The 24,824-nt window shown below is 47.9% G+C and overlaps 1 protein-coding gene across 1 annotated transcript in view; it reads right to left on the bottom strand.

Annotated features, from left to right (window-relative positions):
* Positions 1-24,824, bottom strand: part of grid2 (glutamate receptor, ionotropic, delta 2) — a 365,965-nt gene that overhangs the window by 68,883 nt on the left and 272,258 nt on the right. Inside the window, exons 9-11 of the mRNA XM_036526665.1 lie at positions 16,357-16,458; positions 9,805-10,002; positions 3,746-4,058 (exon numbers count right to left, since the gene is read on the bottom strand). Of these exons, the coding sequence (XP_036382558.1) occupies positions 3,746-4,058; positions 9,805-10,002; positions 16,357-16,458 (613 nt within the window). The remainder of the gene's footprint in view (positions 1-3,745; positions 4,059-9,804; positions 10,003-16,356; positions 16,459-24,824) is intronic.

The raw sequence follows: 24,824 nt of genomic DNA, 5'->3' as shown, positions 1-24,824 counted from the left end.
CAGTACATTGCAGCTACCTGTGCTTTCTGTGATTAATGTAAAGCTACAGCTTTTGTGCTAGAACTGATAAGACAAACATTTTACAAAAGAAAACATATTACATATTAAAGTGGTTTGGACACGTGTGCAATCATTCAATGGCTTACTCAACAGCCACACTTCATAAAATGTTATCAAAAATGTCCTGTAACATTTTCACTATCCCGAGAGCTTCAGAGCTTAACTAATGCAATGTTACCACACAGTTAGCTTAGCCAACACCAGACCATAAGCTCTCATTCAGTTCACAACACAACAGAAAAGCACAGGTTATACCTCTACCGTCTACAGCCCTCTGGACCTGACCAGTTCCAAACCATGGAGGTTGAGGTTGTAGCCCACAGCTCTAGTATTTCTATCTTTTTTTTCTGTGGTGAAAAATAGAACAACACCTGCAACCCTGTGATACACCTTATATAAGCCAATGCCTACCCAAGTCTTACTGCCTCCTTTCAAAACAAAGTTAGCGTAGTTACAAACTTAGCAGACTTCCAACACAATGAAATCAGTGCAGGCCAGGTGTGCTACCCAACCGGCGAGTCCCACAGTATACACCTAGCAGGGGAAAGGCACAGAGCAGTGCTCGCGGTGTGGGGGGGTTAGGGCTGTTGAGACTGTTGAGACAGTTTCGCTGCACCGTGGGGCATGTCTCCAGGTCTTTAGTGGTGCAGCATGCGTGTCTAGAGGGGGGAGAACAAAGCACCCACAGTGCTCAGCGATGGCGTCCCACGGAGTGAGATCTCATCGAGAAATGGTGAGAGCAGGCAGCGTGCCGACTGCAGACCCCCCCCCCCCCCCCCCCAAAACATCACACTCCCTCTCGCTTCTCTCCGCCACCGCCCTCATCCTGCCCCCCCTTGTCTATCTGGCCCACGGCCCTTGCGCTCTCCCGCCGACAGCATCGTAAATTAGCGGGAGAGGGCGGATGAAGCGGTAATGAAGAAATCGCACGCATCCCCGGGGGGAGCGATGGCGACAGACGCACACCGCGATGCCGCGTCTTCGCCAGCGTCTACTTTATTTGGGTGTCTGGACGCGGAGCAGAAAAAAGCAGACAAACGTCAGGTGCTCCAGCTCTGTTCCCGCTTAACAAACACCGGTCTCTGAGCACGATTAAGACGTCCGTGTTCCAGGTTTTTAATTCCACTCGTGCTTGCATTAATTAACGAAGTCACGGTAATTAAGAAAGCATCAATAGAATCTGCAGGAAAAGCGTCACCCGACCATTGCTCAGAGACGATGCAGCTGGCGAATGACCATAAGCTCAATGGCCTCTGTCTCAAAGTCCCCTGCGTCAGTCGTGCCCCCGGTTTCATGTCTGCCTCAAGCTTCCCTTAGCCATGCCCACTACCCCCCCATGCACCGGCTCCACCCCTCCACCCACATCCACTCCTGCATCCCTGTAACCTGGAGCCAAATCCATGCCTCATTCATCACCGAGCTTCTTCCAGTAGGAGGACTACGGTGGAGTAGCTAGAGCTGAGGTCATGGGACTTGACCCGACACTTCGACCTCCTCTGTAAATACACAGCGATCGGATTACTTAACATACCACCCCTCCCCCCACCCCCCACGCCCCGTCTGTTATCACACATCCCCCTGCCCTTGCACTTCCAACCCCACGCTTCCTCTACCTTCGCACCCTCCCTATCTCCTCATCTTGAGGAGGCTCTCTGGCTTACACTCAGCCACGGCAGAATCTGCTAAATTGCCTGCTAAATCATGCCGATGCCACGGGAGGCCGGGAGCGTGGAGACCTTGGCTTAACAGCCATTCAATACTCGCATCGATACGCGGCGGCCCGGGAGATAATGCAGGAAACGATACAGGCCCCTGCCGATGGGAGATCGGCAAGATTCAATGCCATGCACTTCTTCTTCAAATAATTTGATACATTTATGCACAGGAATATTGCAGCCCACAAAAAGCCGCGCAGATTTAAAAGACACATTTAAACTAAAAAAGATCAATGTGCATTATGTACTGCTGCTATCATTAGGTGTGCATGAAATATCAGAGTGCACCAAATAGCAGTGTGTACAGAGGTCAGATTCAAGCAAACAAATGATCATTGTTTCTGTATGAGGAAAGAAAATGCTCTGCTGCATTTTAATCAATATTACTTTGATAATTGACATTATTGATCGCCCGTGGTGTTTAGTGCCATTGACTAATGATCACAGCGCTTAATGATTCAGGTGCGAGAATTCAAACTGATGTCCGTAATTAATTGTATTAATTAATCGTTAACAGTTGAGGACGGATGAGCAGTGTGGCTTCTTATGTATGTGTCTGTGCTGAAAATGAGCCGTTCTTGTTCATATTGTTCCCTGGGAGGTGCTGCCTTATTTTCAGTGACTCTGCCGCAATAAGAATAGCATTACCGTGCAGGTCATGAACAGGTGATGCTTTCAACAGAACTGCCAAAAAGGACAAGAAGTGCTTGGATGTAGTGTCAACCGAGGAGCCGAAATTAATTGCTCAAAGATGAATGGAAACAGGTAGGTATTATTTGGATTTGCCCTGCAGTCAAAGGACCAGCGAGTCCCGCATCTCCATCTAATTGTAATAAAAGTGGGTCAGGCCAAAATCCACAACCAAAACCATTCAAACCACGTAGCCTTTTTCCACTTGTCTCTGTGAAAGCTGCTTATTTCTGCCCACTGTGCTGCATGATACACATCAGAAGGAAACAAAAGCCCTGAATGCTTTTGATTTTTGTCAACAGCCTCATCACTAAATCGCCATAACTAAAGCGAAACACGCAGTCCGTGTATTTATTTAGACCCACAACGTCTGTCTCCAACGCTGCGTCAGAGTTAAAGAGCTTTCAGTCAAACTCACCCCCTGAGAGGAAAAAAGGAGGACCCCCGCAGAGCTTTCGCAGAAAATCTGACCTTCAGGGTTGTGTGAGTGTTTGTGTGTGCGCGTGCATGCAAGTGTATGTGTATGTGTGTGTGTTTGTATGTGTGTGTGAGTAGATATGTTTGTGTTGTGTGTGTGTACGCATATGTGTCTGTGCTTCCAACTGCTAGATTGAGCTGAGGTCCCTCTTGACTGAAGATGAAATCACCACTTAAGCTATTTAGCTTGAAGGATGGGTACGTTAATGATTAGAGTTTGAACAACAAATTATATTACCAATAATCCTAATGATGATTAAAAGAAAAACAATTCCTTATTGAGGAGGGCAGCAGCAGGGATCTCATTCATGTAAGCCATTCTGCAGTTCTTACAAATGAATGATTCCTGAAACCAAAATGTAAAGTCCATGTATTTTTCCACATTCAAATAAAGCATATGAATGAACCGTATTGACAGTTTAATGTAATAATAATTGCAAACACTTTAACAATGAAAATAACTGTCCATTTCCTCCATAAGCCTCCTTCCATCTCACCTTTATTCCCCTGCTTCTTTCCAAATGTCCTTCTCCTGTCTTTTCTTTTTCTCCCCCTCCCTCGCTTTCCCCCTCCCTCCCTCCCTCCCTCTCATCCTCGTGTTACAATGGATTGAGTGTTTTTACCTTGCCGGCGATTTCAGAAAGACGAAAAAACACATAGCCTGCTGAGGGGGTACAGAGAGCTCGTGACGCCAGGGGCCCAAAAAAAAGAAACCCAGAGCTTTACAAAGTGAGCTCCTGCTTCCCCCCACCTCTTCCCCTTGCCTGACCCCAACCCCCCCCCCCCCCCCCCCGCCCACTCACCCTGCTGGACGAAGGAGCCGTAGACGAACCACATGGAGTTGTAAAGGGTGGTGGAGGAGACGGAGCCCATGGGCAGGCGTGGCGGGTTGAGCCAGTTGAGCAAGTAGACCAGGATGCCCACCAGCAGCACGGTGCCAGCGATGCAGGCCCAGAGCGAGAGGTCGAAGGGCGCCAGGCAGGCGAACATGTCCACCGTGCGCTCGGCCTTGCGCAGCAGCACGCCCACCGAGTAGTCCATGTAGCGCGTGGTGAAGTCCACCACGCTCTCGCGCTCGGGGGTGATGGTCAGCGCCGAGAGGCCCACGTCCGCCCGCTGGACGAGAAGAGAGCGGGAGGGAGGGAGAGAGGGAGAGAGAGAGAGAGGGTTTTCGAGGTTATTCTTACTATCCTGGGGACACCCAATTCACCGTATCGCAGGAAGAGAGGAGCAGGGTAGGGGAGACAGATCAGTAAAACTTTCACATGCAAAATGGCACCACAAAACAATGAGCACTGCTGCCTTGCAGTATTTCTACTCCGCTCTATTTTTTATTCCTCCAGCCTTTTTAAAAGGCTCCTGGGGGCACTGCCTTAAATTTACCAGCAGTTTATCGTGCAGTTATAATTTCAGGTGTCTATCTAACTGGAGCTTGAAATTATTCTTAATCTCCCTGGAAAAAGTCTAAATGAATTTGAAAATGAAACATTTTAGCCCGGCCTGCCATGCGCAGAGCCATGTCAGCGGCCCTGGCAGGGCTGAGGGGTAAATGCTTGGGCCATCCGTCCAAATTCTTTCCCAGGGTTCTATTTTCTCATGATGGCAAGTGAAGTGCCTTAAAAGGGAAGTGATTAAGGTCACCCATACGGCATTAGCAGTCTGACCTGCCTGTTTGCCGCCATTTCTCCAGGGCGCCCTGCTTCTGGTGGCAGCTCCCCAGGATATTACCTTAGCCTGGCATAGCTGCTTACAGGTGGAAGAACGATGGCGGCTGTGCTCTAATCACATTTATGCACTTTGTCTACCCCAGTCCAATCACCACAGACAATCAGAAGGCTGTTTGGTTTGAGATGCCTGTGCAGCTGTGCTGTGAGTGCTGAGCCCATTGGCCAATCACACGGCCCGTCTGACCTGTGGACACACCCTCCTCCCCCCACCCTGTACACTACATAAATCTCCTCACCCAGGGCCATGGAGTGGCCACTGCATGGGAGGGGCATGCATAGTGTAGACTGTAAGGAGAGTATGGAACAAACAGTGGACCCTTATTCTGATGCCTGTGGTGAAGCGGCGCACGCTGATCAGACTGCGAGAGGGAGAGTAAAGGGACCAAAAACTCATCGTTTTTAAAGCACAGCGTCACTGAGGAGGTTGGTGAGTGCCGAGGTCAGGACAGCTTGGTGTTGTTTGAGGGTTCGGGCTGCATGGCGCCACGCTAACCTTCCGGAGCGTTCTCTGCCAGTCTCTGCCGATGTGTCACTGCACGGGCATGGGATTCGGCAGTCCGCTCCAGGAAGCAGGTTCCCGAGGAGTACCTCATGGATGGAGGACCTTTCACATCGTAAGTGCCTGTGAGCACTTACCCTCTGAATACGAAAGTGCGAGCTTGTCCCTTTTCGCAGTGCCCCCCCCCCCCCCCCCCCAACTTTCTGCCAGGCTCCTATTATCCCCCGGTGACTGCTCCCCTCAGGCCCTGAACGACCTCTTTGCCTGAGTTTGGCGTGAGCCACCCGCCCCAATGGGGCCCACTCGTTAATTGCCTCGAGTGACAAGGGTACTTCACGCAGCCCCCCGAGTGTCTCCAAATGGCAACCTTGCGCACAGAAACACGTTCCACCGGACCGGGCCCCAGCTCAGAGCTCAGAGCCCTTGTTTTCTTGGTTCCCGATTAATTGAAACGAGAAACCCTTCTGTTCTTTCTGAACTGGAGACACCAATCGACTGATGACAATTTGCTTTTTGCAGTCGCCCGGGCCAAAAAATGTATGTGAGTGAATTCATTTACTCCACATCCTTAACTAAATCACTGGAGCTTTTTACATGCGGTGTTAATGGTAATCAGACTCTGTGTGGCTTCCCGAAGCATGGCCACCACAGCTGGGAACAGCTGGTCATAGCCCCAGAAAAATAATGATTTTACAAATTGGCACCGACCTATCACTAGCAAATTGGTTTTCTGTGAGGCTTACGGAACAAAAAAAGAAATAGTCAGGAAGAGCTCCTTCATACGCGGTATGCAGCGTTGATGTTACTTTACCCCTACACAATTAATTCACAGTTGACTAAATCGGCTAATTTCACGGTCTGGTAAGGAAACAAAATGCTTAAACGGGCAGAAATTGTCACTTGCACAGCATATGAAAAATATGTCGGGACAGAGAATTCCCAGCATGCTCTGAGTGGCTCAGGGAGACACCAGTGGGCGGTTGGTGAGTGTGCCACTTCTCTGCTTGTTTGGACGGCCGCGGACGGCATCGGCATGCTTCTGAAGCTCGTACCCAGTGCAGGGAACATCATGCGACCTGGAGGCACTCTTGTTATCAATTAGATGAATCTGTAACCCAACTGCTTTTACACCGGATGATTAGAAATAAGATACATGTTAACAGCCCTATTTACATTAGAGAGGGGGGGTGCTGTCCAGGCTTAAAACTCGCAGGCTTGACACATGTGACTCCAAGCTAATGAGACCTTCTGGGGTGAGTGAGTATGTTGATGTCATTCCAGAGGGAACACGGTTCATTTAGGAAAGCAGGGTTTGCACCTGCTGCGTTAGGGAGAGAGAGAGGGAGAGAGAGAGAGAGAGAGAGAGAGAAAGAGCGCTTCCATGTGCTTCACTGATAAAGGAAGGCAATAGCTACAAAGAGAGCCTTTCAACGTGTTCCCTTCAGCGGTGCACATGAGAAATCTATTCCTGTAAAGGGTTTTATTCAAAATTGAAAAACATGACCTTGGCATTCTCATTTTTTTATTATTACTCTAAATATCCTTGAACTCAGGGTTAAAAAAGGATATGAACAGCAGCGCTCATAAGAAGATGAATAAATAATTTCGGTAGGACTTCAAAGGTCCAAGGGTTTAAATAATGATAATAGCAGTGTTAGGAGATTGGGTTGTAGGGAAAACAATGTCAGAAATCTTCAGGAGAGGAAAATGAGCAGAGCCGAGGGTAATTCAAGGCAGTTTTTTCATTTTTTTTTTTTCATGGCTGCCACCATCCCTCTGGAATTGGAGATAAGCTCTAACTGTTGTGCATATTCCCCTAACCGTGCGCATGTTAAGAAGCAGATCTCCAATAGGGATAGCAGTGGGCGACAGCATCACGTTGGGAAAGTACGTAACGAGTTCTGGAATGAAAAAAACAGCGAGGGGTGGAGGGTAATGGTCCTGAAAATGCTCTGCTGACCTCCAGCTGTTTAAAGCTTTCACTTTCACTTGTCTGGAGGTGGAAAGCACTTTTGTGTCGGCTGTCTCTTGTGTCTCTGGCTGTATTATTATCTAAGTGAGGACTGGCCGCGCATTGTTTGAGTGAAAACTGTGTAAACACTGCAGCAATGACTAGACTATAAGCAAAGCCTCAGTGCAGAGGCTTTGTGTTGTGTCAGTGTTGAGAGTGAGTAGTGTCTTAGACTGTAGCATGGTCTGAGCATAAACTGTGTGTATTGTGTCAATGGGGGTACAGTGCATCAGTGCAGGCTGTGGGTATTTATTCTTAGTTGGTTGTGCCTCAGTGTGGACTGTGTGTAGTGTGCTAGAGAAGAGGTGTGTAATATATTAACTTGGATGGTCATGGCCATGGATGGTCTGCTCACAGTGGTATCTGATCATTCAAGGTCAGACATCATCAGCTAAAAGAGAAAAAGTGAGGCTGCAAAAACAGAGGTTTAATGAACTACATATTGGTAAAATGCTATTTGAAAATAACCTCTGGTTTCTGGCCTCTCATTGCATTTGTGTAGTATGGCTTTAATTCCGCAAATAACCCTCTGCCTACTGGATATAAAGCAGCACTGGTTATCTCTCGATAGCTAAGTGTATACGGCACAACATTCTAGGAAAATATTAGCACTTTCACATCAACATGTGGCCATTGCTTTGATGTGAATGAGGACTAAAACCAATGGCAGCATTCTGCTATCATTTTGTGTCAAATGTATCAAGTCCAAAAAGGTCATCCTGTGGTCAAGGTGTTACATTACATTACATTATTGTCATTGATCAGATTCTCTTATCCGGAGCACTTATGTTGGTTACAGTTTTATCCATTTATACAGATGGACATTTACTGAGACAATTGTGGGTTAAGTACCTTACCCGAAAGTAGAACGACAGTGCCCCAGTGGGGAATCGAAGCAGCAACCTTTCAGTTACCAGTGTTGGGGAGTAGTGAACTACATGTAATTAAACTAGTAGCTTAACTACATTTTGCAGTAGCTTGCTGGTAGTTCAACTACATTCATATCTGTATAGTGAATCAAGTAGTTAAATTACATTTTTACATTTTTTGTGTAGTTAATTACTGAAACTACAAACAATTTTGGGTCATAAAAAGCTGACATTCCTTGCTCTTTCCCGTGAATAGTGGAGTATTTTATTTTTTTGGTTTATGTATGACCTGTGAACAAGTGGGCACTTAAATTGCAATAAACTCAATTGAGTGGCTTTTTTTGCTGGCATGTGACTTTTTTGTATTATATTTTGTTATAATTTTGTATCACATGTACATTGTCAATTTGATAATTTTTTCACAAAGTAGTTTTTTTCTACTTTTTCTAAGTAGCTTTAGTTAACCAAACTAGATTTCTCCCTAGGGTAGCTTTGCTGCAGTTCAACTTCTTCCAGTGTGAAGTAATTGGTAGCTTGCAAAGCTATGCTTTCAAAGTAGCTTCTCCTACACTGTCAGTTACAAGCCTTTCTCCTTACCACCGCACTGATGTTAAAAAAACCACATATGTTAAAAATTCTGACTTACAATCAATGGAGCTGTAGAAACGCTAGCACTGTTAGCATTGCTAGCCTCGTACATTCCCTGATGCATGGTGACTGATCAAATCAGCAAAGCATGGAAGCCCAAACAAGGTTTGTTTTAAACTGTGTTCACAATTACTAAGGTTCCTGATAATCTGATGTTGTTATGAATTTGTCTTTGCACTGATGGAAATTTCACTAGTATTTTGACCTCTGTTACTAGTGATTTCCATAATAAATGGAAAGCGTGGCTTTTTCTGCATGTATACCAGCAGTCTTGGAGCACTTGATGCTTGTGGGAATGGAGGTCAGTTGGCGTTTTGTCAGCAGTTTACATGTGAAATCTTATGCACAGACTGAATGTGTTATCTCTGGCTTAATGTTGTTGCTTGGTACGAGACAATGGGGAATACGTATAAGGGTTTATCATAATGCTAAGCCAGATGGAGATCCAAATACCCTTGCTTAGCGATGCATGAAAAATGTATTCCAGGATGTTTCTGGCCGCTTCGATATTTGCCTTCAAAGATGGCAACGCAGAAGAAAATGCCCCTATTCCAGATTGGCACGTGATTAAAGTGACACATAAAAGGACATTATCATGGTATTAATGTTAGTATGGTAATAATATATCTGGAACGTACAGCATAAATGTGGCTCATGCCTTACATGAAAACAATTATAAATAACCAATGACGGCATTGCTGTGCGCTCTAGAGATAATGGCTAACGTCGCTACTGCAGCGAAGCGCGAAGCATGGAGAATTGCTTCCTCACTGAACACTGTGCACTCATGCAGTTAGCCGGGGCACTGATACTGGTGTTTCTTTATTTACTGTTGCCTATCACTTATTGTACACACTCAGTTTCACTGGATGGATATCTGAGACTGGCACTGGCTTGGCAACATTGGTCTTCCTTCCAACCGTGGTGAGACCAGAGAATTATCTATCTGTTTAAAGCAATGGGATGATTGCATGCATTATGCATTTGTTCCTGCACTGCCATGCACAACTGTATCGGTGCACAGGTTGTGTAGGGTGTGGCATCCCATTGCAGACTTGTGCGTCATTTTAGTGACAACCGTGTATGACGTCACTGCCGAGTCTCTCACCTTGAAGACCAGCTCTCCAATCAGACCGTTCCAGACCCCGTCTGGCTGCTGGCTCCCATACTTGTGGTCAGGCGCCACGTAGATCTCATACTTGAAGCCCAGGTAGTTGGCGAGGGCGTCAAGCACATCGATGGAGAACCCCTGGTACTTCTTCGGCTTACCCAGGACGTTCTCCGACACCATCACGAAAGGCTCCTCCTGCAAGGTGGAGAGAACCAGCACGTTGGGGTCTGTCCTGAGAACACAGGGCTGCACAGTTAGGGGCCATCTCACTAAACACGGATCAGAACAGAGAGACGCTGTCTTACAAACACAGAATTTACCAGGGATGGTTATAATGCGGCTTTCACAGGCATGACAGTTAGGGAGTGTTTCATTAATTCAGGCATTGGACGCATGGTACCATAACTGGAATTCAGTTTTCCATGGTCACATGGTTCATGATATTACTCAAAAAAACATTGCCACTGGAGAGCGGCACACAGCTCAAGCCTCAGTAAAGGATAATTTAGTACAACATACATATTGCTGGAGGACCCAGTGAAAACTTCCAAAAAGGAAAATCGATACGCGGTTAAAAGAAAGTGCATTAAAGCACCATTGGTAGCAACTGAGCAATCCTCAGCAAAAAGGATCTAAGCAAGCTAGAGGATGGTAGTTTATGAAGCCATTAAATAGTCATGATAAAAATCGAAATTTTGAAATGTCACCATAAATTGGATGTGCAGCAAAAAAATAAGGGAATTTTGAATAAAGAACTCTCTATACAGGCATGAAAAACAAAAGACAATATACTTGTATGTGTTTGCCCCAACATATAATCGGTAAAGTTTCTAAGCAATAGCTTTCTCAATAAGTTTTGCCATAGCAAATATGTAGGGGATGTGTGCTCATTTTAGTCACATACTGTAAAACAGCCTTGCATAAACCCATTTTTTTGCAAAGCACGTTTCAGTTCATTGACAAGAAAACATTGTTATGAAACACCATGGAATTTGACTCCATCTGTCTGGATTGACACCTCACAGCTGGTGAATCAGAACATTGAAACCGAGCACAGAGACTTTTTTTTTCCTTAACAGTGAACCCGAGGACATGCTGTGACTATCAAAGCGTGAATTAGCTTCTCGGTGTATGCGCGCATATGCGGTGTTATACAGTGTGGTACACAACAAGTCAGCGTGTCTGCCTCTGTGCAGTGCTTAGATACACATACGTGTGTTGGCTTTCTGTGCATGGACACACACGCATCAACCAGAGTTCTGCTTTCTGTTGGCTCGCGCTTCGTCTCAAAACACGCTTTGTCGTGAGGTGCCGATTCTTTATGCGTGCAAGGGAAAACAATGCGTATGTAGTAAGTAAAGCAGCCTTCCAGAATCTGTCCGACACTGATTCTTCCTCAGCAAAAGAAACACACAATCGTAATCGCATGTTTCTTCGTGAGGTTGGGGCATCTGTCCCCCCCTACACCCACACTCGAGAGGGGCCTCAACCCCCCAACAACGAGTGAAGATATCGCGCGGCATCAGGCTGCGGCGTGACAATATCACGTATGGATCATGTTTAGCATTCATGCCGCGCGTGTCTTCATCTCCCCACGGTGCTGTAGATGGCTGGCCCATGTGACGCGCGGCTGATAAATCGCCACGCGGGCGACGGGCCTCGCCGGCGCAAACGCCATTATCCACGGCAGAGTCGTCCTGCGGAGCCCGCTGGTGAGAGCCCGCTCACCCCCCACGGAAACCCAGGTCGTTTCACGCGCTGGACGGAACGCCTGGAACAGGAAGTTGTGCGTCGTGTCGAACCTGGTGCATTATTACCTCAATACCCCTGGGGGCTGGATACCAATATAAATAGCACTCTAATATCCATATAGCGGTAATGCTCTGATACCTGCTGCTGATATGTGTTCCTGCCTACAATGATATGATGGGCTTGGTGTGTGTGTGTGTGTGTGTGTGTGCGTGCGCGCCCATGCGTGTGTGAAAAAAGGACATGAGCGAACGAGAGAGATTATCTCCTAAATTTTGGAAAATATTCAATAATGATGGAAATATATTTCAATAAATTTTCCCAAATAAGGTAAAAATTCAGTTTATTTGAAACAGTGGAAAGCTGCAAGTCCTGTTCGGGGAAGGAGAGACAGCCCCGCTAGTGTTGCAGTGTGTCTCAGCCTGTTACAGCCTGATGAGCAATGAATAACCACCCAGCACACGATCATTAAAAACAGACTTACAGCTTACTCTTAAAAATGAGAGAATTGATTAATACAGCTTCATATATCATTTTTCAGTTACGGTATTTAATATGTGTATATGTTCATTGGTTTCAACATATATCTCTTATTTATTAGTTATTAGTATCTTTATGTGAGCTTTTCTGTATTCTTTGTCAATATTTACGATGTGTATTTCATACTAATAAAGCATATTGAATTAAAGTGAACTGAGAAGGAGAGAGAGAGAGGGGGATAGTGAGAGAGAGAGAGAGAGAGAGAAAGTGATGAAGCGGAGGGGGAGGCGGGACAGAGAGAGAAGCGAAAGAGCAGAGGTGCAAAATGTACAGAGAGAGTGGGGGGAAACAAAGGAAAGAGAGTGATAACGAGATGGAAAAAGCGTTTTTAATTTAAACAGAAATACCTACATGCGTAATTCTGCTATCATTTAGCCTACTTCAGAGACACAGAGGTAGAACACAATTATCCTGTTAGCGATGGCCCATTAGCATAAAAAAGCGTACTTCAAGTCTGGGTACACCCAAAGAACAGCAAATAGTGAAGTTCTCCTTGGTAAAAGACTCTTCTAGCTAAGCCAAGAAAAACAGTCCACTTAGTCATCTTGTCCTGAAGGTCATTACCCAGATAAGCCCCAACAGCATAAACATTCTGTAACAGAGCCTCAGACTATACATGGCACTGTGAAATTATATGGCTTAATATACTTTTCAGTCATTTCAGTACCAGACTCTAAAAAATGAGGAACATTCGACTGTTGCCTCACTGTCAGATATTTAAAGCAGAGGCCCTTCCTCAGCTCCTACTTGGTGGTTACATCTTAGTCTCTGAGAGGGGATGAGCCTAGGCCACCCTAGGGCCTGCATGACAGCAGAGGCAGCCATGATCGTGTGACGACAGGGCAGGAGTGCGGAAAGGGAAAGGTGCTCTGTCTCTCTCATATAGCAACTGACACAGCTGTGACCTGTGCTCTGCAGGCTGATCCATACCTCTACACAGCTCTGGAAATGGCTTGGGAAAATGAACTCATTTGCTGATAGAGGGACATGCGACTGCAGATTGCATTGCACCCTGTCATTCATGGAAGAGCACACAGCAGGCTAGCTGCATGTTACAACAAATGTCTCTAAGCTATGGACAGTGAAGGAAGAATTTATTATTATTATCATTATTATTATTATACAGAAGACAACACTTACATAACTTAAATTGGCATGCAATCGATGTCACTACTTTTACTGTTGGTGCTTGTGTGTAAGTAGCTATAGGATTTTTGTTCTGTTTGAGGCACTGTATAACCTTTGAAAATTGAAATGAATGAGAAAGACAGAGAGAGAGAGAGAGAGAGAGAGAGAGAGAGAGAAAGAGACAGGAAGAAGTACAGACAGAGAGAGGGAGAGAGCGACAGAAAGAGAGAGGGAAACAGGGAGAGGGAGAGAGATAGAGACATAGGGAGAGAGAAAGAGAGAGAGACAGAGGGAGAGAGAGAGAGAGAGATAGGGAGAGAGGGAGAGAGAGAGGCAGAGGGAGAGAGAGGGGGAGAAAGAGGTGCCATGTCCATGCTGCGTTGTCCCAGCAGCACTGGTCAGCGCTGGTGGCGGGTGTTTTTGCACGTGACTGACAGCCAGAGCACCGTGAAGTGTCACGTCCACGCGCCGCTCGCACGCCCTAGACACACCGAGAGAGCGAGTGAGATTCCTCTCCCGGCGCAGGGATGTAGGTATACAATCCACAGCCCCGCTCGTCACCGAAGAAACAAAACGCAAAAATACCAAAACCAAACAAAAACAAAAAAAAAATCCCTGGAATTTATTTTTCACATTTTGTTTCGTAAATCCCTATTGATGACTGAAGTGTTTCTGGGAATATGTCAGGTCGATTTATTACAGAGGGGGCGTTATTGACTGCGCGGTGCGTGCACATTAAGCCAGTGCTTTCTAATCCTCGCCGGCCCCCGTCGCTCAATAAGCTATTAGTGTGAGAGTGGACACGCATGCCAAGTCCCGGGTGTGGGCCGCACCGCTCCATCCATCAGCCCCTCCTCCCGCGCCCCCCCCTTGACTGTCTCTCCCAGTGCTTCCCACCACTGGCTGATATCTCCTGTTCAGCACCGCAGTGTGCTTCAGTCAGCCCGCAACCTGCGATCTGGTCGCTTTTGCGTCATCCGGTGAAGCGCAAAGCGAATCTGTCCCCGTTTCCCTCTGTGCCACCTGTAGCAGGAGAGTACCCGGCCGTGGCAGAGGGGGTTGCTTCCCCTCGCTGCGGCTAACGTCGTATCGATCGCTGTCTCATTATCCAGCGGTCCCTTTCACACAGCTACACATGCAGAGATTCAAATTAAGCCGGAGCGCGAACGCAGAGCACCTCCGATCGATGGCGGGCGTGGGGCGCTGCAGACGCGCCACCGTAGCTTCATGCTTTGTGCTTTGGCCGTGTGCTGTGCGCATTGATTGCATGCTCTGGAGGTGCTATGACTGGATTGTCTTTGTGTGCGTGGTGGAGTGGATGAGGGGATGTGTGTGTGTCTGCAAATGTATGATGTGGATTTTCTACCTGTCTAGAAAATTCTGTGTATTTGTGTGTCTGTGTGTCTTTGTGAGTATTTGAGTAAATACAGTGTTCTCCAACGACAGGCACACTTTCCTCAGCCATGTTGTATGTGGTCATGGCGTTCCTAAGTTGCGTGCATCTGTGCATTCCTATTCCATGCCATTACATGTCATTGTCATTCCTGCTCTGCTACTCTGCCGTCACACCCTTAACAGCATGCCAACAGGCCTCAGCTGCCTGCTTTCGCAGTGAGAGTGTCGAGGGCATGAGCACCGATGCCAGGCTCCCAGGCTGGGGGGGGCCACTCGGTACTCACAGTACTCCTGCCTGGACCCAGCCCATGCAATTTCACAGCAATCCAGTCTGAGAGCTTGGCGGCCAGTCACCAGAAAAAAAAAAAAAAAAACGGCCCAAGGAGCATTTCTCCAGACGCTAACGGATGCACGGGGTGGCCTCATGCTACGATCGGGGCGCCAGGTCTAAACTGGGGCCAAGCAGCGGAGATAAACTGCGGGAGCGAGGGGGGGGTGTTGAGGAGATTTCGATGAGAGGCCCGAGAGGACGCTGGCTCCCGTTCCTCCCCACCCAGAGGTTTGATTTAAAGAGCTTCCATACCCCACTGTTCTGGGCTCTCCCTCTCCCCAAACATATGCCTCGCTGCCGGGCCTTCCGAGACTCTGCTGGCACAGAGGCAGAGGGATCGCCTCTCTCATTTTAAGTGTTTTTTAAAATAACATTTGAGCTGGAAATGCCAATTTTACACTCAGCCACATCGGCGCCAAAAAGGCCTCTTTGCAGAGGCAGTAAATCAATGCCTGACTTGTGCCACTGCGGGCTTTAAATAACACTCTGGTGCTGATATTATCCGGGAGCCCTCTGTAAGTCCCTGTCATCCCCAGAGCGCTGGTGTGTCCGCGGTGTGTGCGGTGCGGCAGACTGTGCGCACGACATGCCAATACGCCCGACCCGCTTCCATACAGACAGGCTACACGCACTCTTCACCCTTCACACAACAGCATGAGGGCAAAAATTTCCAAAAAAATGTGTTATGAAGCAAGCAGTACCCGTCAACGTAGCGCCTAGCCTCCACGCGAGGCAGCCGCCATTCAGGGCGTGGCCTGCGCTTTGTTGCAGCACACAACCCTCTCACAGATCTCACAGGAGCCCCCTCTACCTCTCAGAGGGTGCATGGCAACCCCCTAAGCTCCACTCTTTCCTCGTATGTGTAGCTGCAGAAAGCTGAGCCTCCACACAGCAAGAGAGGGAAGGAGAGCGGCTCTTCGGCCGCCTTTCTGATCTTCAGTTCTCCATGTGCTCCCCCCACCCTCCCCAAAAAACCCCCGGCCCTTCCCAAACCCCCACCATCCCCAGCTTCCAGGGAGGAACCCGTCGGGCCCCCCGCCGCCGTTCTGGGAAGGCTCGAGTGTTCCTAATTCGCCCACTGATCACTTTGACAGGAACGAAAATCACAGGGAAAAAGAAAGCAGGCTGCAAAGTGGTAGTGTCTTCCTCTTCGTCCTCCTCTTCCACCGACTTCAAAGGCGGGATATGAAGAATTTAAACCGCTGAATCTTTAAAGCACTCCAGGGACTCACTCAAATCGGTGCTGCAGGCTAGATAACAAAACTCAAACCTCAATATACTCCAGCTCCCCGGGTCTCGGCTCGTTCTCCAAAAATCTTTTTTTTTTTCTCCCCCCAACCTGCCCCAGGCTGACGCGTCACGCGCCCTCGCCGGGAGGCCAGTGACAATGGTGTCGTGGCGCTCACCAGGATTGTCACCACGCGCAGAACCACGCCCCTCATGTTGTTCTCCAGCTTCCTATCAGACAGTGTTCCGTTCAGCCCGTTCACTGGATCCCAGGTCCCCAGCTGCAACACAACCACAAAAACACACAACGAACGGCCATTAGGACACTCTTACCTTCAGTTTTACAATGCATTTTGCTCAGTTACACTTTTTCTTTTCTGGGTTCTGGGGACAGAGGCATGGGTCCCCATCGCTGACAACAACTGTGAAAAGCATAACGCAGCACTTGATGGACACCTCAGTTAGATGTTTCACAACATCAGCCTCATTTGATCCATGGTTCAAAGTGCGTGTGCTGCTCTGATAGTTCATGCCACACTGAAATAAAAGCGATTCGCCAAAAGCCATCTGAGGCCTAGCCACCTCGCTCCCCTGCGGGTCCATCCTGGCAGGGACAAAACGCCCACCTTGTGCTCGGCTCTTTTGTAAAGAGGTTCCACTGCAAAGGATGCTCCACGACACGAAAACCTGTTGCCCAGTGGCAGGGGCGGCAAGCAGGAGCGTGAGGCTCTCAACCTCGCGGGCGGCACGGGGGCCCCAGGCCTCGGAAACGAGGCGTGAAAATACGACACAAACAGAGCGTTGAAACGCACTGTCTAACCACCTTTCAAATCAACTTCATGACCCGCCGTAAATCGCCGGAATTACGAGCATATGGGCCCCGCGGATGATTATTAAAAAGCACGATAAACAATTCGGTGCGATGGGCGGCGTGGCCTCGCAGAGGATGACGCCGGCGCGTGATAGGCTGTCCTTTTGTCCTTCCGGTAATGAAAAAAAGCCTCCCTCGCCTGTAATGATTAATAATCAGATCCGTGGTCTCTCGGAATAACATTGAATGTCATTGATGGTATTATAATGCGATTCCAAGCCAACGATTTGCATAACATCTAGACTGGAATCTGAACTTGAATCAGACTGCGTGAGGGAGGCAGAGATACTGGGCAGGCTTTAAACGCATCTTCAGAGTGTTTGCCTAGGCGGGTCAAGTGAAGGGGAGGAGGCGAGCTGCCGGTCGGGTTGGGTCGATCTTTAACCGACGCGTGTGTTTATCCCTTTCTTCAAAGCGACGACGGAATCGAGAGGTCAGTGTGTTTGGATGAGTGTGTGTGTGTGTTTGTGTGTGTGTGTGTGTGTGTGTGTGTGTGTGCGCGCATGCATGCCTGTGCATGTATGTGTACATGGGCAGGTGAGGTGGTGTGTCTCTCAGAAGGAGCCTGATGCTTACGGTTGGACCCTCTCCTTAACCATGTAGGTTGTTGCAACGTAAGCTGCTGTACCATTTATCCACCAGTAGGTTGTGCTGTAGTGCTGGTCTGCGATACGTGCCAGGTCTCATGGATTGTAAGGGAAACGTTTTTTCCATATCCTAGAATCTCACACCCACTGAAAGTGTTTTTCTCACGGTTTTGAAGTCTTCCAGCGGTGATTTTTTACATTCGCGCATGTTTCCTTGGCCCCACTCACTTTGTTTGAACTATAATTGCATTGCGGTTGTGAATTATTCATCACAGAGTTGCTGAAATGAACTTTATTTTGATGTTTTCCTTTATTAACGTATTAGGTAGTACCATGTAAACTCAATGTGAGTGCTCCACTGTGTCTGCCCAAATTGTCTTGCCTGCCTTCTGCACATTTCAGGATTCAAAAGGCACTTACTCCGAGCCGGAAACAGGAACAGTAAAATATGTGTACATGGTTTTTTTTTTTTTTTTTGCAGTGACTGAATATTCCAGAAGTCACATTTCGCTTCACATTTGGTAGTGACTCATCGCTGGTTATTTCATCATAGCCCTAGAAAATATCAATGAGACTCTGTTAGAACAGAATTCTGGACTATAGCTAGAGCATCAGCTACAGCCAGAGCATCATTATCCCAATCAAGCATTCTTTTCCATCTGCTTCTTTGCCTGTTGCTATTTTCAAATTAGCGCATCTTCCTCCTGTAACATTAACAGGAAGAATTACACATTGGCGTGTAGTATTAGATACAGACAGATAGATATGGATCCTACATATAGGCGTGTGTGTGTGTGTGTGTGTGTGTGTGTGTGTGTGTGTGTGTGTGTGTGTACATGTGTGTACGAGAGAGAAATCAATAAATAGCTACTCATTTTCTATAATGACAAGGGGAGGGCTTGATCCATGCCTAGCACAAAACAGTTCAGGTAGCTTTATGACTGGAGATCAAAAAGGCTGGGCGCAGACACAGGCATTATGTTAAAGCAGATTCCGTATTAGAATTACAGATATGCATTTGTGACATGGGGATTTCAAAGGTATGCACACAGATTGAGAGATAAAAAAAAATCATGAGATTTTTCTGCATACAGATTATGTCCTTTGTGTTCACCATCTAATGGAGGCTTTGTGTCAGTTTTGATGTTGCCGTGACAGCCACGAGGTGCTCCTGATAGGATCGCCCTGGCGGCAGCCCCCCTGGTGCTTATGGGTATGTATGAGGCTACTCTGCTGCTTGTGACGAATCGCACAAAGAATGGTTTACTTAAGGGAGCCCACAGATGGCTCTTTCATAAGGGTCGCATTAGTCTCCCTATCCCTCTACCTGTCACATGTCAAACACTGTAAGCCTCCAAGGTGTCAATCAGGCAACCTCCATTATCCAGCCCCCTGCTGCGCGCCATCAATCCATCCATTATGAGTGGCTGGAACCCGTAATTCCTAACTGATGGATCAATCCAGAGTGGATCATTAATTCAAATTGGTTAAAAAAAGACCGCTGGGCCTCGAAGTGCTTCTTCATCGATTTAAAATCATCTCGGTCTGTTTGGAGACCGCGGGCTGGAGAATAGATATACAGCTAATGTAAGGAATGAGCCCCTGCATTGAAACACGTAATTAATGCTGTCTATAGAAGCCTGTGTTATACAGTCCTGGCACACTCTGCTGGGGCCAACACAGCAATATTGCCCCAACCCAATGGAGACTCTCTGCCTAAGGGAAAAATGATCACAGGGACTCATAAAAGCAAAATTTACCGCGCGCCCGGTTTGCTAAGCGATTGTAAAATTTTAAGCGGGCCTAATCGATAACACATTATCCATCAAGCGATCATAACAGATACAGAGGAAGAGACAGCAATGCTACTTCTGGCTGCATCAACACATCCCTGTCCTTGCCCCCCCCCCCCCCCCGCCTCGTCCACTTTGACACGTGAGGACGACAGGGCGGAGGAAGACGCTCTTTAAGGACGAGTCACATCTGCCCGTGGGCCGCCGCACTGAACCTGGAGACGCAGGACAGCGAATCCCGCGACAAGGCCAGAGTTGTTTACATGACACTCTGACTGCCTCCATTCACGCCAGGAATTTACACATGAATGTGAGCCGGCGACCTCGACGGAAACGAGCCGTCGCAGCACGTGCTCCGAGGTGGCGCGGCTCGAGGGAGAAGAAAGGGCCTTTCTTAAAATCAATTTTGCAGGCCAAGCGCTGGATTCCGCAACAGTTGTTACCCCCGCTAACAGGTAAGGTGAACGCGGCCCTTTCTGAGAGGCGACCGCTGAAATTTGACAGAGCGAGGGAGGGAGGCACGGTGGCCGTCCTTATCTTCAGAGACGCAGATAAGGGCTCATTTCCAGCTGCCGAAATGGGGAGTTGTGTCTGGTTGCCGTAACACTGTGGAAGATGGCAGAAAAGCGCTATTAGCATCCCATAATGCCCCTCCGAGCGCAAGCCGTCTTCTTTTGTTCTGTCTTTCCCCTCTATTGACATTTCAGGTTTTCATCAAGAGAAGGGAAAAATCCACTTTGCAGCTCAATCGCCTCCCTCCTGCGAAGGGACAAGCGTTTCCTGGGTGAGTCAAGACCCCGCCTCGGACTGTTTTTGAGGGTTGGACACTTGGCGCGCCACCTCAGGGGACGGGTGCGACGCAGTGGACGGGAGGAGAGGGGACAGTGCCTCTGTCCCGCAGTGTGGTGTCTGTGACCGGCAGCTGCACTGACACGAGATGAGTCAGTAGCCCTCTCCTCCCTGTCGCCGTCCACGCCGCCTCGGCGTGTACCTTTTTGAGAATGACGCGGGGCTGGCAGCGGTCTCGCCAGACGGCGTCTGCGCCCTCTAACCCGGAGTAAATGCGACGCTGCACCTTGAGCGGAAAGCAACAGCGAGCCTGGAGAAGCGAGTGTGATACGGAGGAGCGGATGTGCCCACAGAGAGTGTGAACACGCCAAACCCGTCCTTCCCAGCATGCCACTCTCTGCCCTGCCTGCATTGTCCTCACCTTTCTCTGCTCTGCCTCCACGCTCTCTGTCTCCAGCCCAGGCTGAGGTGCGTGTGGCGGGTGCGGTTCTGGGAGATAAAGCACAGAGGCTCATGGAGCCTGCCCGCTCTGTGCATCGGTGCTGTGAAGCGGGCTACGTGTTCAGCGGGGGACCTGAGCCGTGGTCAGCGCTGTGTGCTTACAAAGCCTCCCATCCCCTTCCAGCGTGTCTATAAGCCCTCTATGGTGAAGGTGTCATTTTCCTCCCCGGTGACGTTAACGACCGCTCTTACATAAACTTCATTATGCCACGGGAGTCGGGGAGGGGGGGCAGGGGAGTGGCGCATGGCAGTAATGTATTCCTCGCGGTGATGCAGGGTCGCATCGATAGCTCAGCAGAGCTGAGGGTTCTGTAAACACAGCCCGTGAGGTCAGCGCGGGCTGCGGGCTCATCGACGGACAGCGCAGCGTGCTGACGCAGCAGGACGGCACGCGAGGGGGGACATGCCGGCGCCGCGCACTTTGATCCGCGCCCTCCGGGAACGGCATAGCTGGCGCCTTCTGACGGCGACTGAACATATCGACCTGCATCCGGGCCTCCATAAGCGCACGTGCAGCTCTCTGCTGCGGTCGGGGGAACTTCCGAGGGGTGAAGTGACACAGCAAAAAGTTTGCTTGCCCCGCAAGGCACTGGCCTTTAGTACAGACTGAGTGCTGAAAGCCGCGTCCTCTGCCCACAATGCCCGGGAGCCCACAGCAACAGCACAAGCTGGCATCATTCCGCCACAGATAGGATCGGGGAGGTCGGACAAGGTTTCCTTGTCTCACTGCTTCCAGGCAATCCGCAATTAGTTAGATGCCTGCAAGTTACTTGAGCTGTGTCAATAGAGTAGACCCTGTCCTCCAATGAGCTTCCACCTCACTGTGACAAGCCCAATGTGCAATTTCCAACTCCAAAAAGGATTGCATTGAGGTGAAAAAGCATGGAAAAAGAGATGCAGGGAAAATAAAATGATTCTCAACAGCTGTTAGGGTATCATCTAATTATGCAGAGGAAGGGCATATTCAAATCCCTTTACATCAGCTTCAAGTAGAAACAGGTCACTCCCACCTTAAAAACATTATCTTCACACCTACAAAAACCGAAGCCCACGCACCAACAACATCACGTACCATCACATCTGCAGAGGTAGGTGATTAACTCCTACGCCTACACAGAAAAAGGTAGGTTCAATCAGCTGGGTCTACCAGAGTTTCTCTCAATGAGGCAAGTGAACAGCATTAGGAAATTGAAAGACAGCAGGAATTGAAAAAGATAAAAATGGATTTGTACAGCAGGTACAGTATGATGCTTTATCAAAGAGCCAACACTGCTGGAGGATTCTGTAGCCTGGATTCACCTGACATTCATCCTTATCATTGACTCATGTTCTAATTTTTTTATAAACTAATTACAGTTATTATCATATTATTCATGGTTACTGTTATATTAACCACAGTTATTGACATATTAACTGAAGTTATTGATATATCAGCCATTTACTCTATCTCTACTATGCATGTGGAGGCCTGGAAGTGTATAACGGAACCAGACAATCCAATATGTTAGCCTTAAACAAAAAATAAATATATACATCCTTTTATACTTTGTATGCATGTGAGCAGAGACTAAAAAAGAAGGGTCAGAAGTGTACAGGAGACTGTGGGAAGGTATGCAGCTGTGAGATATTATGAAGTAGAACTGAGAGGGAGTAGAACAGAAAATAATTCTACATGTGTGCCGTAAGTTACACAGTAAGGCCTGTTGTTGGGGAGGAAAATGGGAGTTAGACGCTGTTCGGACATTGCCCAGAAGATGGACCTTGAGTGTAAGACAAAAATAATTGGACTCTGTGAGGAGGGGGGTTGCAGATATCGGGGCTCTTTGTTTGTTCAGTGCTATACAAAAGGCTGCTTAGTGCCTTATGTTTTTTGAGATGCTCTCCCTGATGCTGCCGAGTGTGCATCTGTGAGACTGTCTCCTGCAGATCTGCAATAAAAGTTTTTGGGCTCTGTCATTATTGTGTAGTGTTGTGTTCCGTCTGCCTAATTTTTGAACCCACTGGATTTATTAACTAGCATTGATTTTTTAGGTGAAGTACAAGAGGGGGGACAAGATGAAATCTTCTACTACACTCACCGTTGAAATGTTACTATTTCGCAATACGTATGTGCCATTCTTTTTTCCATTCAAATTGGCGAGAGCTGAACTCACCGCCTTGCATTCGTAATGCTTGCATTCAAATGTGAGTCAAAATTATGGACAAATGTCAACTGAATGAGTACGGAGCTGTGCTCTCGGAGTGGATTGGATGGCCAGCTCCCGCCCTCTGAGTGACGGGCATCTCCGCGGGTGACCGGGAGTGGCTGTGAGCAGCGTCAGGTCTCCCTGACAAACGCCCAGCTCTGTGGGGTGGGGGGCCGATCACTACGCCTCCATGTCCCTGCTCTTTTCGTGCCAAGACCTACCGAGCTGCTCTCTCCGCGGGACGTCTGGGAGCACTTTGGGTAACGTCAGAAAATAAGCGGGTGATTAAAGCCGGCCCTCCCCCCACTCCCGTTCCCGCGCCTCCTGACGCTCGCTAGCGTGCGGGTGCTTTCGCGAAAAGGTCTGTCTGCCGCGGCGGCCGAGCGCTCGGCACGGTGTGACGCACCGCCTCCCTGCAGAGCTCTCTCCCACATTAACACAGCCCACCTGTCGCACATTTCCCTCACAAACACAGCCACACGCTGCGCAAAATTAGTCTACATCTCGCACAATAAAGTGACATCGAAACCGAAGAAAAGACAAAGTCTTTTTTTTCCGGAGATCGGCGAGAGGCAGGAGCGGAGGGGGCTCTCGCTCGATGGAATCGACGGAGAACACGCTAAGGAGACACAAAGGCTGCTGACGTCAGGCCAGCTCCATGGCGGGCTAAATGGCCACTCTAACCGCTGCTCAGAAAGGAGGTAGATGAGGCTTAAAAATCAGCTTGGAAACTTGGCCGACATTACATTGCATTACCTTACATTACATTACTGGCAGTTAGCAGATGATCTTATCCAGAATGACTTTCCATAGGTTACATGTCATCCATTTATTCAGCTGGACATTTACTGAGGCAATTGTGGGTTAAGTAAATTGCCCAAGGGTAGAGCAGCAGTGCTACGGCACTGAATCGAACCAGTAACTTTTCAGTCACGTGACATAATGCCTTCATAAACCATACACAAGCAAACGTCATACTTCATGAAGGGAGACAACACTTTCTTATGCAACACGTTACACCAAATGTGACATAACCAAGAATGCCACCTGGCATTTAGCCTTAGCCGTGTTTATGCTTTACGTATGCTTCATAAAGCCTTTATAAGCAACACTTCGTTTAAAAAGTGGGACCAAATGATCTTATAAAATTCAAGATCTTATGCAACAGATAAAACTTATTTCTCACTGAAACGACAGATTGCCTCAAAATAACAGACCCACTGGTACCTTAACAGGATGTAGATTCTACTTAAAATGGACCTGAGCCCCCGTCTCCTGTCCGCAACGGTCTCATTAAAAGGAACAACTGTCTGATGCTGCTACTTTCCTTGAGTCTCACTCCATCTTTGAAATTCCCCCGTCATTCTGACAAACTGTAAATTTGAGGGTTGGATTTTAAAGAATCACAGAGATTGGGGAGGCAAGGGCCTTTAGCTACTCTTTGATTCTGCTGCAAAGAATTGTTCTATAGGCACTTCTACTGAGCTGATCACAGGCTTATGCAAATCTGGTCATTACAATTAGTCCTTTCACCTTTTATTTCTGTACATGGTAACAGCAGCGTTTTGCCTTTGTGGTTCTGAGGATATTCCTGATTTTTTGGGTATATGTTCTAGGTAGTGCCGTCAGAAGTCCAGCTTTGAGCCCGCTCCCACTACCTCTTTACACTTCTGGAGGAATTCCATCAAGGCCTGGAGCCTCAATGCATCGGATTGGTTTAATAGCTTTTTTCCAAGTTCTTCCACCCTTATTGGCAAACTCATTTCCTTCTGTATTGGGCATAGTTTGTGCTGTTGTAATGTGTTGCGACACACATTTCCACTTTGGTTCAGTAAGTGCTGCCTTTCCAGGGATTAACGATATCCCATTTGTCTATGAGAATTTTGGCACAGGCTGCATTCTGAACAGGTGCAATTTTAT

This window comes from Megalops cyprinoides, chromosome 4 (genome assembly GCF_013368585.1).
Source record: "Megalops cyprinoides isolate fMegCyp1 chromosome 4, fMegCyp1.pri, whole genome shotgun sequence".
Lineage (NCBI taxonomy): Eukaryota > Metazoa > Chordata > Actinopteri > Elopiformes > Megalopidae > Megalops > Megalops cyprinoides.
Note: the sequence above shows the minus strand (reverse complement) of the source record. Positions and strands in the feature narration are given on the sequence as shown.